This window comes from Drosophila mojavensis, unplaced genomic scaffold, assembly GCF_018153725.1.
Source record: "Drosophila mojavensis isolate 15081-1352.22 unplaced genomic scaffold, ASM1815372v1 contig_136, whole genome shotgun sequence".
NCBI classification, from domain to species: domain Eukaryota; kingdom Metazoa; phylum Arthropoda; class Insecta; order Diptera; family Drosophilidae; genus Drosophila; species Drosophila mojavensis.
In genome coordinates this window covers 26,256,594-26,270,925 of record NW_025318667.1, presented here as the reverse complement: position 1 = coordinate 26,270,925, position 14,332 = coordinate 26,256,594, and the positions used below count along the sequence as shown (strand labels likewise).

The following is a 14,332-nucleotide window of genomic DNA, read 5'->3' as shown; positions in this document are numbered from 1 at the left end:
GATTCACACAAAACTGCCCTAAAAAACAATCGAGTTACTTGTTATGGAATTTTGTTTTTCCAAGATCTATTACGGAGTCTCTAACATCCATTGACCAACATTGCTTATGATCATTCGCTATAGATTTACATATATCTATAGAAATTCGATATAATCACAATACCTTTCAGATTGAATTATAAACAATATTAATTACTTCGCCAGTATTTTAATGGCATATAAAAAATCTTTATAAATTTGCCACTTAAGCCGTTTGTAAATACAAACAAATATGTATGTCGCCCATTTACAGTTGTTTTGCTATAATAAAATCAGTTCAAATTATCAGTCTCCTAAAAGCTGATCAATTAGATAATTAGTGCATTTGAAATGAATCATGTTGTGATGAATGGCTTGGATGAATGCACTCTGATTCACTTCGGCACTCTGAGACGACACACACACACACACACACACACACACACACACACACGCATAGGGTTTGCTAGCGATTACACAAATGAATTAGCTAAGCAAATCACGCGTCACAATACATCAATTGTTGATCATAAATTGTTGATTATTGGCTGTGCTCTCTCCACTCTCACTCTCTCGCTCTCTCGCTCTCTCGCTTTCTAGCTGAGGGTCGCTCTCTCCCTCTTTCACTTTGCTGGCGCGCTCTCTTTATTACGTACATGTTGCTGATATGTTTCCATGACCTTAACGCGACGCTTTGTCCAATTGGACGCACACACACACGCACAATCTCTCTCTCACACATACACGCACTAACACGCGCACGCACTGGTCGGGCACTAAAGTTGTTGTTGTTTTTTTTTTTTTTTCTAATTGGTTTTTGCTTTTGTTTTTGTTTTTTCTTTTTGTGATTTGCGTTGTTGTTAGACACTTTTTCATAAGCTTTTAGTGCTCACAGCTTTTGGGCAGGAAAAAAATAGAATAAAAATAAAAACACAGAAAAAAAATAAAGAAACTACTCAGAACACTAATAAATAATCTGTAGAAATATGCGCCGCTGTTAGCTTTATTTTTTTTTTGTTTATTTTTTAGTTTTGTTTCTCATTTTGTTGTCTGCCTCTACTCTTTGTCTTAATTGTCTATACATTTTTAGCTGATGCCGTATGTTTTTAGTCTTTTTGAATTTTGCGTGTATATTTGTTATAAACTGTATATTTTTTGTTTTTCTGCGTTTGCTTGACTTTGATTTCAATATTTTTCACAGCGCCGCGCGTTTTCAACTGTTAGCTCCAATTGGTGTATTTGAATTGGATATGTACGGTATTGTTCCAATTTGAATTGCTATTGACTGCGCTGCTGCTGCTGCTGCTGCTGCTACTGCTGCTGCCTGCGTCTGTTATTTTATTTGATTTTAGTTTTTTCGTTTGGCTTTGGCATTCGTCGAACGCGCTTTCATTTCAGTTTCACTCAAGCAACTGGCGCAAAAATCAAATATAAACACAAATTTAGATACAGTTATTCGCTAGCCAAAGCGCACGAAGCGAACAGGCGGCGAGCGTGCGAGCGAGCTAAATGAACGTGTGCTGCGTCGCTCACGCTGCTCACGTTCGCCGCTCGCCGCTCGCCGCTCGCCGCTCTCTTCCTAATTAGTAATTACTCTCTCTCTCTCTCTCTCTCTCTCTCTCTATCTCTCTCTATCACTCTCTGGCGTGGTCAGTTGCGGCGGCAGACAAACGGGCGTTTTTATATTCATCGTTCAATCGTTCGCTTAATGCAGCAGTCGCAGTCGCAGTCACTGTCGCAGTCGCCGTCGCCGTCGCCGTTGACGTAGCAGCAGCAGCAGCAGCAAGCCATATGCTATATAGAAAGAGTTCTTAGAAATCTGCTGTTGCACCTGACTACCCCTTTGTTTAAGCAATAATCTGACCCCTAGCCTCCCCTGCCACGCCTTCCTTTCCACCCGCCCACGACATTTGCCTTGCACAACTTTTTGTTGCTGTTGCCGTTGTTGTTGTTATTCAGCATTCTGCTGGCCAGAGCGCATGCTATAATTATAAAAGGCCCGTGCTATAATTATAACGGGGGCCAAAGACAACACACAGACACGCCCATATAAATAGAACAACTCGCCCTCTCTGATAATATGTACATAATAATAACAGTACCAACAACATTGTTGTCTTCCGTTTTTAGAACGCACAATTTGGTCCACATGTGAATTCGATTGCCCACAGCCCAAAGCGTAGCGAATGCGCCGAATGTATTCATGAGTGAAGCGAATACAGCAACAAATTTAACAATTCATTATGAGTATGCGCCTTAAAAGGGCTAAATGTTTGGTAAGACCAATAGCTCTGGTAAGAAACCATAAAGACGCATCCATTAAATGTATAAGAATGTGAATAGGAAATCATTTGTGAATCATTTGTGCATTCATTGAATTGATGTGGGTATGGCAGGAATCTAATGGGAAAGCAATACTCAAAATTAGGTAATTAGAATTTACTCTACCATTTGCAACTCATTTATTCTAATTTGAATCATTAAATCAAACTCAATGACTAGTTTGAATCTATTCACTGATTCACCCATAATAATGAGAAGCTATTCATTGATTCAAACTAACTAATACGAACTCTTTGATTTAAACAAACTAATTTGAATCATTGATTCCAGCTTGATGACTTATTTGAATCATTGATTAAATTCATTGATTAGTTTGAATCTACTTACTCATTGATTCAAGCATACTAATTGGAGTCTACTCATTGATTCAAACTTAATAACTATTTAGAATATGTTCCTTAATTCTAACAGACTAATTAGAGTCTACTCATTGATACAAACTAAATGACTCATTTGATTCTACTCGTTGATTCGAACTCAACTGACTAATTGAATCTACTTATTCATTTCTCTAATTGAGTATGAGTACATATGAGTATATATTTCATAGATTAATATGAATAAGAAGTTCGAATGAATGTATTCAAAGTCATAAATGAATACATTTGACAATGGGAAAAATTAAAGTAAAATAAATTCCTCCTTTTTTTTAAATTTTGTTATTTTTTTATCCTCTCGGAATCTGATTCGTATAATAACATATTGGAATATGCGACGAGTTTTAAAACTCGAATACTTGAATATAGGAGTGTATTAGAAGACTACTCAATACTCAAATATGCAATGAGTGTAAGTGAGTATATTTTCGATTTCAGCTGCAACAGAATTTTTCTTTTTTGCATAGCTTCTACGCACACACACACACACACACACACACACATTCAGACTCATTTCCCCACCCACAGCTATTGTGTAGCTAATTTACAATTTGCTCGTGCCACAGATTCTTATAAATAAATACAACAACAACAACAGGAACAACACAAAGAGCTAAACGAAAAAGCTACGATTAGTTATTCTAGTTTTTTTTTTTTTTTTTTTTTTTTTTTTTTGTATATATATATATATTCTACAGTTATAGTTCTTGCACTTGCTATCCCTTTCGCTCTTTTCTATTTGTACACATATATAAATTTATATATATATATATATATATACGTTTATATACGTTTTTTTTTTTTTTTTTTGTTAAAAATAAAACCCACAGAGTTTATAAAACACAAAAATAAAAATAAATTCAAAGGAAAATGTAAAAATAACAAAAACGGCAAATTCTGCTGCTGCTGCGGCTAAAAGACAAACGAGGGCGGGCGGGTGATATTGCTGAGCAGGGGAGTGGCAGAGACAGGCAGAGAGAGAGAGAGAAGGAGAGAGTGTGAGAGGGAGATGGAGATAGATATTTGGGTAGGTAGCACTTTAGCAACTACAGCAGAGCTAGTGGAGGGGAAGGAAGAAGCAGCAGCAGCAGCAGCAGCAGCAGCAGCAGCAGCAGCAGATGAACACTTGAACCAAAAATACGAAAATTCAAAAGAAAACAAAACACACACACATACGCACACACTCACACACGCATAGAGAGCAATGCACAAAGTTGAAGCCCAGCAAGTTAGAGTGGGGCATGCTGGACAATCAGATATCCTAGACAACACGCCCAGCTGGTGCTGCCTCTGCTGCCCCTGCTGCTTCGCTCTGATTTCATCTAATCAGTGATGTATATATACCCGACTTGGCTGCTTTTAAGGGGTACACACACGGAGTATATAAATAAAATCAGGCTATAAATTGAATGCAACAAGCCAACAGCCAGCGAGAGGAGCGGCAGAGGGGGAGGGGGAGCGGAGAGCGGGCCAAGGGGAAGTTGGGGTTGCCAATGGCAGGTGGGGGCTGCACATGTTGCTGCTTGGGCCATGAGGTCGACTGTAGCCCAACAAAGTTGTGGTACAGTGAGTATTCGCTGTGCACGAACCGACTTGTTGCACATGCTGTTCGGTGCATTACAGGCCAGGCAACACATTACGGTATTCTCTCTCTCTCTCCTACTCCCGCTCCCGCTCTCTCACCCTCCCCCTCCCCCTCCCCCTTCCACTGCACCTTTCCTTCATTTTTTTTTTTTTTTGCCTCTCGCTTGGCTCCCATTGGGCTTTTATTATTAGCACAATCGCCGTTTTATTTAAAACGAAATGGGAAAAAGCTAAGAAAGAGGAAGGAGAAAACACACACACACACACACACACACGCACACATACACAGAGAGCGAATGCGCAAAATACTCGTACATATTTTCGTAGAGAAAACAATAAATATAGAATCATTAAGTTGTACACGCGTTTAAATATAGAAGCAGCCAGAGAAGCGGGCGAGGGGCGACTGCGCAATACCCTGGAATACGGAAAATGTGTGCTAAGACTATGTAAGAACCGATTCGTTTATAATAGCTTTTCTTGAGCATCTCATTTAGATGAGTCAAGAAACACTTTTAGTTATATGGCTCATCAAGATTGAACTGATTCTGGAATCAGTGAACGACGCAGCTCGTTAAACTGAACTAAAAAATACATGATTAACTATTTTAGTTAACAATTTATAATATTGTCAAAAGGAACTGATTCACTGAATGGTGAATAATAAAGTTGAATAAATGGAATGAACGAACTAGTTTTGTAAATAGAAATGTTTAATCAAATGAACTAGTTCCGCGAGCAAATTTCAATCATTTAATGAGCTAATTAAATTAACAATTCATTTTATTGTTAAATGAAATGAACTGATTCATGAACTAGTTCAATAAACGGCCAGTTAAAGAGTTAAGTTAAGAGTTTCAATTCAAGTAAATAGGGTATAAACAATTCCTGCTAATTACCAAATTTTATCTAAAGATAGCATGGACTGATTGATCTAAACATAGCTAAATAGATGCCTAGACATTTTCAAATATTATTGGAATTGATTTATTTAGGATTTCAATTAATTTTGTATTAATCATCGCGGCATTTAGCTATGCCACTGAAATGGGCTTTCAATAGCTTAATCAATATGAATTGGCTATAGGCGTCGGACTCTATAAATAGGCAAAATGTGTCACAATCAGAGAGTGGTTAAAAATAATTCTCTATTAGTGCTCTCTATTTCCCATTGCCCAGCTGCATACAAAAGGGAACTGGACAAGCCGCTCAAGAGTTTTCCTAGGGTATACAAGGAAAGCCGCACCGAAGGCAGCACAAGTGAAACTTGTGAATGCGTATAAATAGAGCAACAACAACAACAACAACAACCAAAAGCAGAGCTATATATACATATATATCAAAGCTATACATATATATATAGGAATATATACATATATACATATATATAGCACATTTAAAAATAAGGAAACGTAAGAAAAATGCTAACATGAATGCTAATGATATAGCCGATGATTGAGATCATAAATGAATGCGACGTTGAGAATAAACAATCGTCGATATGTTCCAATTAGATTTGCTGTATGTTTTTGTGACTCCAATTTGAGCAGAGCTCAACAAGAACTGCGTGCAACAGGACGTGTGTGGGAGAGAGAGAGAGAGGGAGAGAGCAAGAGACACAATAGGAATTAAAACAGCAAAGAAATGAACTCAGCTGATTATGAAATGGGGAGAGATGGATGAACGACTTGTTGATGCCCTGTAAACAGCATCGAGCTGAAGTGCTTCTGCTTACTATTTAATGACAATCGATATGTTAAGCAGTTTAAATTGCTTGAAGGTGCAAGCCATCCTATCCCATATTCAATGGGTATTTATATGATGAACAGACGAGAAATGGCAATTGAAATACTCCTAGATGCCGAGATATAGAATAGAGTTAGTCGAAACAATTACTGTTGAACGAAATCTAAAAGTCTATTTAAGCATACGAAAAATAGAAGAGAAAGAGAAAGACTGAGAGACCAAAATTACATTTATGAAAGGCTTTTATTTTGGATCGAATTGAATTATCTTCTTCCTCTCTCAGTGACATTCTGAGATTCTCTAGTATCATCGAATCTCAGAAAGTATCGATAATATCCCCTCCAATCAGCATTGGACTAGCTCCAAGGGAATATATTTACGCTTACATACAAATATCGGTTGACTGAAGAGCAGTTTAAGGAAGCGCCACAAAGGGGAAACATTGAGCAAACTACGTCAACAAGAAATCAACGTGTTGATTGGAAAAGTGCGCAGTTTCTGCAACGTTAGAGGATGCAAAACACAACGAGGAAATGTGAAATGCACAGATTTCCATCTAAAGCATTTCCATCGCTTGCCAACGATAGATTTTCAATGAGAATACTTTCGATGAACTCTACTATTCAGTTTTCACTAGCTGGGCTTAATTCTTGCCGGATATTTACCTCCAGGATCTGCTGATCAATGTCAACTTGATGCGGTTTAAAGTCCAGCGATAAAACGCCCGGCGTTATGTGCAGCAATCGTTCATCGTTTCCGGCTTCAGGCGGCAAATCTGCAAAGAGGAAACATTTAAATAAATGAATAAGATATTGTATGAATATTGTATATTATATAAATATGATATGTATACTATCTAGTATTTCTGTTGCCAGCTTAAAGCACTTTCTTCTTATTTTGTAATTTTTGTATTATGATAATATCATCAGTTAGAATATAAATAGAATCGTTTCAATATCACATTTAGCACTCAATAACAATAGGAAGTACTTCCAATTGGAATCCAATTCAATTTTGAAATGCTTCCGATTGTCGTGCAATAGATATTCATCGATATAAATGCAATTAATCGCAAGCAGCATCAGAACAAAAACAAATACATATATGTATGTGTGTGTGTGTGTTTGTGTGCTAGGCCTATTAGCTGATTATTTATACAAAGATAAGGTTGTGCTTATCAGATGCTTAAATAAAATTAATCTAAAACGTATTTTAACATGTGCTCCATGTGAACTATTTCCATCTCGCTCTCACCCCCGCTTTCAATAGCACATTGGCTCCAAGCACGCCGAGGCCAAATACCGAGGCAAAACCGAGCCGAGACGTGTGTGTATGTGTGTGTATATATGTATACATGTGTGTGTGTGTGTGTGTGCGTGTGTGTGTGTCTGTGGCTATTTTTAGTAACCTTGTACAAGTTTACAGCGATTACATGGACCCGGCCCGAGCGCTTTTTTAGATAACCGCTCTCAGTGCTGCTAGGGTACGGCGCGCACGTGACGACGTCGACGTCAGCGTCAGCGTCGACGTCGACATCGCCGAAGTCAACATCAACAACAACAGCCACGACAAAGGCCACAGCGCAGACCAAGCGACCAGTTCCGTTTGTCGCCTCCCTCATCACCCCCTGACCGAGGAACTAGTCATCATCTCCTGCTACACGTTTTAGCACAGAGCAACTAATTTGATTTGCTTTTGTGGCAGCGCGCAAATAAATGCCAAAAAAGTGTACAAGAAAACAAAAAAAATCAAAAACAAAAGACAAAAAAAAAAAAAAAAATGACGACGCTGCGCTGCTGCGGCTGCTAATGGACACAAGGCAAAGTGCAGCAAAAACATACAAAATGTTCATTGATAAACTGGCAACGGCTACGAGTCAATCTGTTGCTCTCCCTCCCACGCACACGCGCTCTTCTGCTGGCTCAACCCAGCTTGCGCTCTCGCTCTCTCTATCTCTCTCTCTCTGTTTTAGTTGATCGGCAATTAGACATTCGGCTGGACTGGACTAATTGCGCGCATATTTATGACTAAGCAAAATGTCCAATTGGATTGCTGCTGCTTGAAAGACAACGGCACAACGTCAACTGACCACATGCACACATATGTACACGCATACTCAAACACACACACAATCAAACATATGTGCATGTTTACATGTATGCCCACGCCTGTGTGTGTGTGTTGTAGCGGCTGTCATTTGCTGATTCTCTGCTCGGGCAGTGCAAAGCAACAAAATGAAATGAATAAATCAGCAAGTAAGGCAAAGTCTAGTTTTGGGCTGCTGAGAGGTGGCTAGCTATATATAGAAACAATAGCAAAAAGCAAAACCAATAACAGCAACAAAAACAATGGCGAAATATGTACATACACATGCATGTATTGTATGTATGTACATATGTATATATGCTGCCGCTGCTGCTACTCAAGCAGCCGAGTCGAATGCATACTCAACTATGAACGTACAAATACATATGCATGTATGTATGTATAAATAAATTGATATGCATATGTGTGTGTGTGTCTATGCAAAACGCTGACCGAATAGGCCGTGACCTGTTGTTCTATATATAGCAGCTATTATAAATCGTGCATAGCTATGGGAGTATAAATTTAGAAGCAGCAACATCGGCGGAATCAGCAATAGCAACAGCAACAGCAACAACAAAAGCAACAGAACTCAAAGCGCACATTGCACAAAAACTGAACCAACCAAAAAAAAAAATGGAAAGAAGCCCATGTGTAGTCGCCATGTGCTACTCTATTATATTGTTATTACACTCTTATTAATTTATAAGACCATATTTGAAACATACCAAATTTAAATATGCATATTTAATATATTTATATGTATCCCTCCCATCCCATCCACACAAACACATGAAAATTAATCTTGCATTTAGTCCAAATCAAAAGACCCGCTTGCCCTTGCATAGGGTATGTTGAAAAACATAACCAAAACACAGCAAGAATGAACTGTCTGTTAGCGAGTGAAATTTATAAAGAGTGAGTGAGAGAGAGAAACAGAGAGAGAGTGTGTGTGTCGATGAGAGCGTACGCTCGCTTAAGCAACAGCTGCAGCTGATGCTTGTATGCATACATGTGCATGTGCATTTGCATGTATGTGTGCGTGTGTGTGCTCTAACTATGTGTGACACTTGTAAGCAATAATACACTAGCTGCGCAGCCAACGTGCTGCAGGTGCAGGCAAAAGCTTGCGTTTATGTGTGTGTGTGTGTGTGTGTGTGTGTGTGTGTGTGTACATATGTATATATGTAGATCATGTAAGTCGAAATTGCTTTAGCTCGACAAAAAAGAAAAAAACAGCAATACTAATAAAATTGTAATAATAATAATAATAGCCCGACCCACTTCGTTGCTTACTTTGTTTTGAGTGATAGCAGACGACAGTTGTATGCGTGCGAGTGTATGCACATAGACACACATACATACATACATAGATGTATATGTATGCACGCTTGAATTTGTGTGCGGGTGTGTGTGTGCGTTAGTGTCGGAAAAAATTTCCAGCGCGCTCGTCTAAAAATAGACACACTTTGCGGCAACAGCAATTCGGGGCCCCTAGGGCGGGCAATATATAATATGTGGGCGTGGCTCGTTCAGTTTTGGCTTATTTCGAAGTTTTAGCTGAGAGGCCGTTTTGTGTGTGTGCGCAGCACTCCCGCTCTCGCAATGTTTGTCCGTGTGACTGTGTGTGTGTGTGTGTTTCACCTTGACAAATGCAAAGCCAAAAACCAACAGCAAACAACAACAACAACAACAGAGCAGTTTAGAAATGATTACACACACACACATACACACACTCAAGCGTAGACAAACAACTGTTAAAGGAGAAGCAGCTGGTAAATGGTAAGAATTGACAGTGGAAAGGCCGAATTGGGCTGAAAATGGGTTGTTGTTGTTTCTGCTGCTGCTGTTGTTGTTTGCTGTTGGCTTTTGTGTATTACAAATGAGGATATTATGGCATACACAAAGCTAACGATTTTATATAACGATATACACATAGGCATTCCATGTGAACGAGCGAGCGAGCGAGATAGAGAGAGCTGCTGTTATTCTTGGAATGCCATTACAATAACTGAGAGCTGAGAACTGTGAACTGCGAAGTGGGGGAATGGAAGCGGCAGTGGCAACGGCAGGTGCGTGCCACTCAATGAAACGTGAACGTAAGCGTAACAAATGACTGGGAATATGACTTGTCAACAGACCTGCCCCCACGCCCTGGCCATTAGATGTATAAGACATTAATAATATACAATTATCATAGGCAACGACCTCGAAGCACAAGTCAATAAAAATAACACACGAAAACAGACACACACGGTCAATTCCAGGAAACAACACAAAAGGGAGACAAGGAGAGTGATATTTCAGTGATAGACCATTCAAGGTTCTCCAAAATAATTATACAAATTTAAACAAATCTGATTTATTTCTATTTCAATTGATGAGCTTTGGAAATTAAAGCTGTTTCAGCGCAATTCAGCTATTACAGCATTTGCAACCACTGTGCGCAGCGTCAAATGACAATTCAAATTTCTGCTTCAGTTACGAGCAAAAATAACAGTGCAGTTCTACAGAGAGAGAGAGAGAGAGAGGTGTATGCCGTTAGAGTGTGACATTCAATTGGTCAATGAGGCCGCGTCTGACATTGCACGTGGCAATTGTTGTAATAGTGTAATAGTAAAAACAAAATAACGGGCCGAATGCCAGTAGAAGTGAGAGCGAACGAAGCAGTGCAAGTAAGAGCAAGAAAAAGAAGCAAGGGCCATAAGGTTGACGCTGGCGCCGGGGTCGTCGTCGTCGTTACACATTTCAAAGGCAAGTAAATTTTTGTTGTGCTATAAATAGCACAAAATCGATAAACGAATGTTGTTCGTGTTGTTATTGTTGTTCATACAAACAAACAGACAGAGAGGCAGCAGCAGCAGCGGCTGAAGGCAGCAGTAGTAAGCGCCGGCAAGAGAGCTCGCTCCAAAATAAAACGAAATAAAGAGAGGATGGGAGCTGAAGAGCGAGAGCATGGTATTGCACGTGCTTGGCATTGACAGTGGCGGCAACTCAAGCTGAAAGCGACATTACCTAGTCAGCACTAACAAAAAAAGAAGCAACTTTATTGTGCTGGCCATGCGTATAGGGACACTTTCTTAAGAAATGGCTGTAAATTGTAATGCAACTGATATCACTTTGTATTAGCCATATTGTTAGTATACTTGTACAACTTATACTAAGCAACGATGCATATAGGGACACTTTTATTTGAGACTGCAGATATAAGTGAGCTATTGTTACTAATGACTGTTAAGTATTTTTTTTTTTGCTGTATTTAAATTATTTATATTTATTTATATTACATGATATATGTAACTTATTTAATAAAATATAAAAAAAAAAAAAAACCAAACTTAAAAGACATTAGTCGCATTAGTTCATAATATATATTTAACAGTGACTCTAATTGCATGCCCAGCACTGTATCTGCTCTCTTACCCACTAACATAACAGTCGCACTCACACTTGCACTCGCACTCACACACACGCAATCTCTCTTTTGAGTGACATTTTCAGTCAGCAACGCAGCCGCAACCACTTGCTGGTCTTGGGTCGCGCCGTCTGCTGCTGTCACCCGACCATGGACAATGTTCTTGTTGTTTAGCCGTTGTCATTGCGTGCTACACGTTGCTGCTGCTGCAAAGTCAGTTGGCGCTGCGCTAGCTGCGCTTTGCTGTGTGGGCTGGCAGCGCTGCTTGCTTGCTTGCTTTTGTATTCCTATTAACAGTTATTTTTGGAAGGCACACACTCTTCCTCTCTATGTTCCTCCCTCTCTATCTATCTCGCTCTCCCATACCCTGCGTATGAATGTGTCTGTGTGCTTGTAAGCTTTTGTTTGTACGTGCGCGCTCTGTGTACATTTTGAGTTATGTATTCAATTGTTATTACGCACAATAGCCCATTTGAGCCACCGAACTAGCCCAGCACCCACCCATGAAATAGTGGCTTCACTTACCACGTATTGGTATTCTATCGTCAGGACTAGACATTTTGCATGGACCTGTAAGACACGAAAAGAAAAGGAAAAAGATTTTTATTTAGTCAGTTAGTCAGCAAATAAGGTGCTGCCCAATTGGAGTTGGACAATAGACCAATTGGAAAAAAGTACTGCTTGCTGACAGGTTCACTTGGTATGTCCATACATACATATGTATGTATATGCGACTCAATTAGAAAATAATAAAACTATACCGAAAGCGAAATGAATCATTTAGTCATAAGCTTTAATCCTCCCAAGCCGCTCATGCGATTTTTTTTGTGACAAATGGAAAATTCCATCACAATGTAAAAGCCCCAAATGGGCAGCGACAATGCCAATCAGAAGTTGTGAATGATCCGACGACGAATTGGAAAATCAGCTCTATTTCCAGTTGCTTACAAATTCATTGAAAAAACATATAGCCACATATACATACATACATCAATACGCTTGCAGACACACAAACGCTCCACAGTGCGAGACAGATTAGCGCAGCCACAACAATGGACAACAACAATAAGTGGAAGAGGCAGGCGAATGAGAATAGCAGACGTCACATTCTGATAAGCAAACCTCAGCGATCAGGGCGAGAGCGAGGGAGAGCGAGCGCGCATTAATGATAGTCCGTTAGTCTGCTTCGCCTGCTGCTTCGTCTTTCGTTACTCTGCTTCTTCTTTGCACTTGGCTCAGATTTCGGAAAATTTTCTGAATTGATAATCGTTCATTTTTGCTTTCTTCTTCTTCTTTTTATATATTTATATACGTATTGTGTTGTCGATATCTCTTGCTAATTTTGAATGCTAGCTGAATGTTTTCCACCCCCTTCCCACACACACACAGAGTCCCAGCACATATGCAGCCCACCAAAACACACCTCAATTCACCACGCTTCCAGCTGTGAATTGGAAATGTTGAAAATCATGCAAATCGCCAGCGCAAGTGAAATAATGAATTGTGTGACGCCGGAGTGGGGGTATTTGCAGCAGGTGGAACTAGTCGAATTGGGTCACAGGTGCATTAGTTGAGAACAGGTGCAAGGTGTAACGCGCAGCAGGTACAGTTAGACGCTTGTCCCACTGACCTTCACAAATGCAAACAATTTGAAAATCCAATCGGAGAGTCCAGTTTAACTCCTGCGCCACACACACACACACACACACCCTACACACATGCACACACACACACGCGCACAATTTCCGCTCACTAATTACAAAAACAAACAGAAGACGAAAACAGCAAGTGAATAAAGTATATAAAGAATAAACACAAAAATATACTTGCATTAGTATCTGTATGTGTGTATTTACATATGTATGTATGTATGTTTGTATGGGTATACAATACACAAATAATCAACAATAAAAACAACGGACGCCCCAAAATGACAGTCCCAAATGAGAAATGTTAACCAATCCAATTGGAATTTGTCATTTCTTCGATTCGTCTTTCGCCTCCACTGAACGAACGAACGGTAAAAGGCTGTTAATTAAATGCAATTAATATATTCAATGTTAGAAAAGCAATATAAATAGAATCAATCAAATGTCAAATGTATTAATCAATATAAATGCAATTAAATCAGCCAAGTGCACCAACAACAAAAAAAACAACTGAACTGAATTGCACTTTATGCTTGCTTCAAGGAAACGTTCAGTTGGGTATGAGCGACGAGCAGATGCCCTTTGATTACTTTAAGTCAGCAAATTGCACTTATTTTATCTTCTTTTCTTTTGTAGAGGATATATACACAATATATAATAACAATACATATATATTTGTAGCCTTATAGATACATATACATATCTAACAATTACGGCTTGAAATTGTTTTAAATTGGTTTCATATTTATATTTAAGGGTATACTTAAATTAGATCGTTACACAAAATATATGTAATAGTACAGGGTATATGCACGTGTGTCAGCTGCTGCAGTTAAATACCAGAACTCTCATCCTCCCAATTGCTCCCCTCCCGCTCTCTCTCACTCACTCTCTTTCTGTTAAATGTAGAACGTAGAAGAATTCGCCGAAGTCTCGCAGCAAAAACAAGCACGCACACACACAAAGAATGCATATATGTACATATATGCATTTATTCATATATATGTATGTACATGTATACTTGCATGTGTTTGTGTGTAAATGGCTTTTGCATTTTACATTTCTGGTTTGCATAAACATTTGGTGCACACTCAAATTTTTTTGGCGTGTGGCAT

The 14,332-nt window shown here is 39.1% G+C and overlaps 1 protein-coding gene across 4 annotated transcripts in view; it reads right to left on the bottom strand.

Moving 5' to 3' along the window:
- The window catches only part of LOC6584764 (histone deacetylase 4), a 28,276-nt gene that overhangs the window by 12,121 nt on the left and 1,823 nt on the right, over positions 1 to 14,332 (bottom strand). For 3 of the 4 annotated variants that reach the window (XM_032732494.2, XM_015161610.3, XM_015161609.3), the window contains exons 2-3: positions 12,094 to 12,138; positions 6,734 to 6,843 (exon numbers count right to left, since the gene is read on the bottom strand). In XM_032732494.2, the coding sequence (XP_032588385.2) occupies positions 6,734 to 6,843; positions 12,094 to 12,127 (144 nt within the window). In that variant the 5' untranslated portion in view covers positions 12,128 to 12,138. Of the gene's footprint in view, positions 1 to 674; positions 914 to 6,733; positions 6,844 to 12,093; positions 12,139 to 14,332 lie in introns of those variants that run through there. The other variant, XM_015161607.3, reaches the window with a different exon arrangement.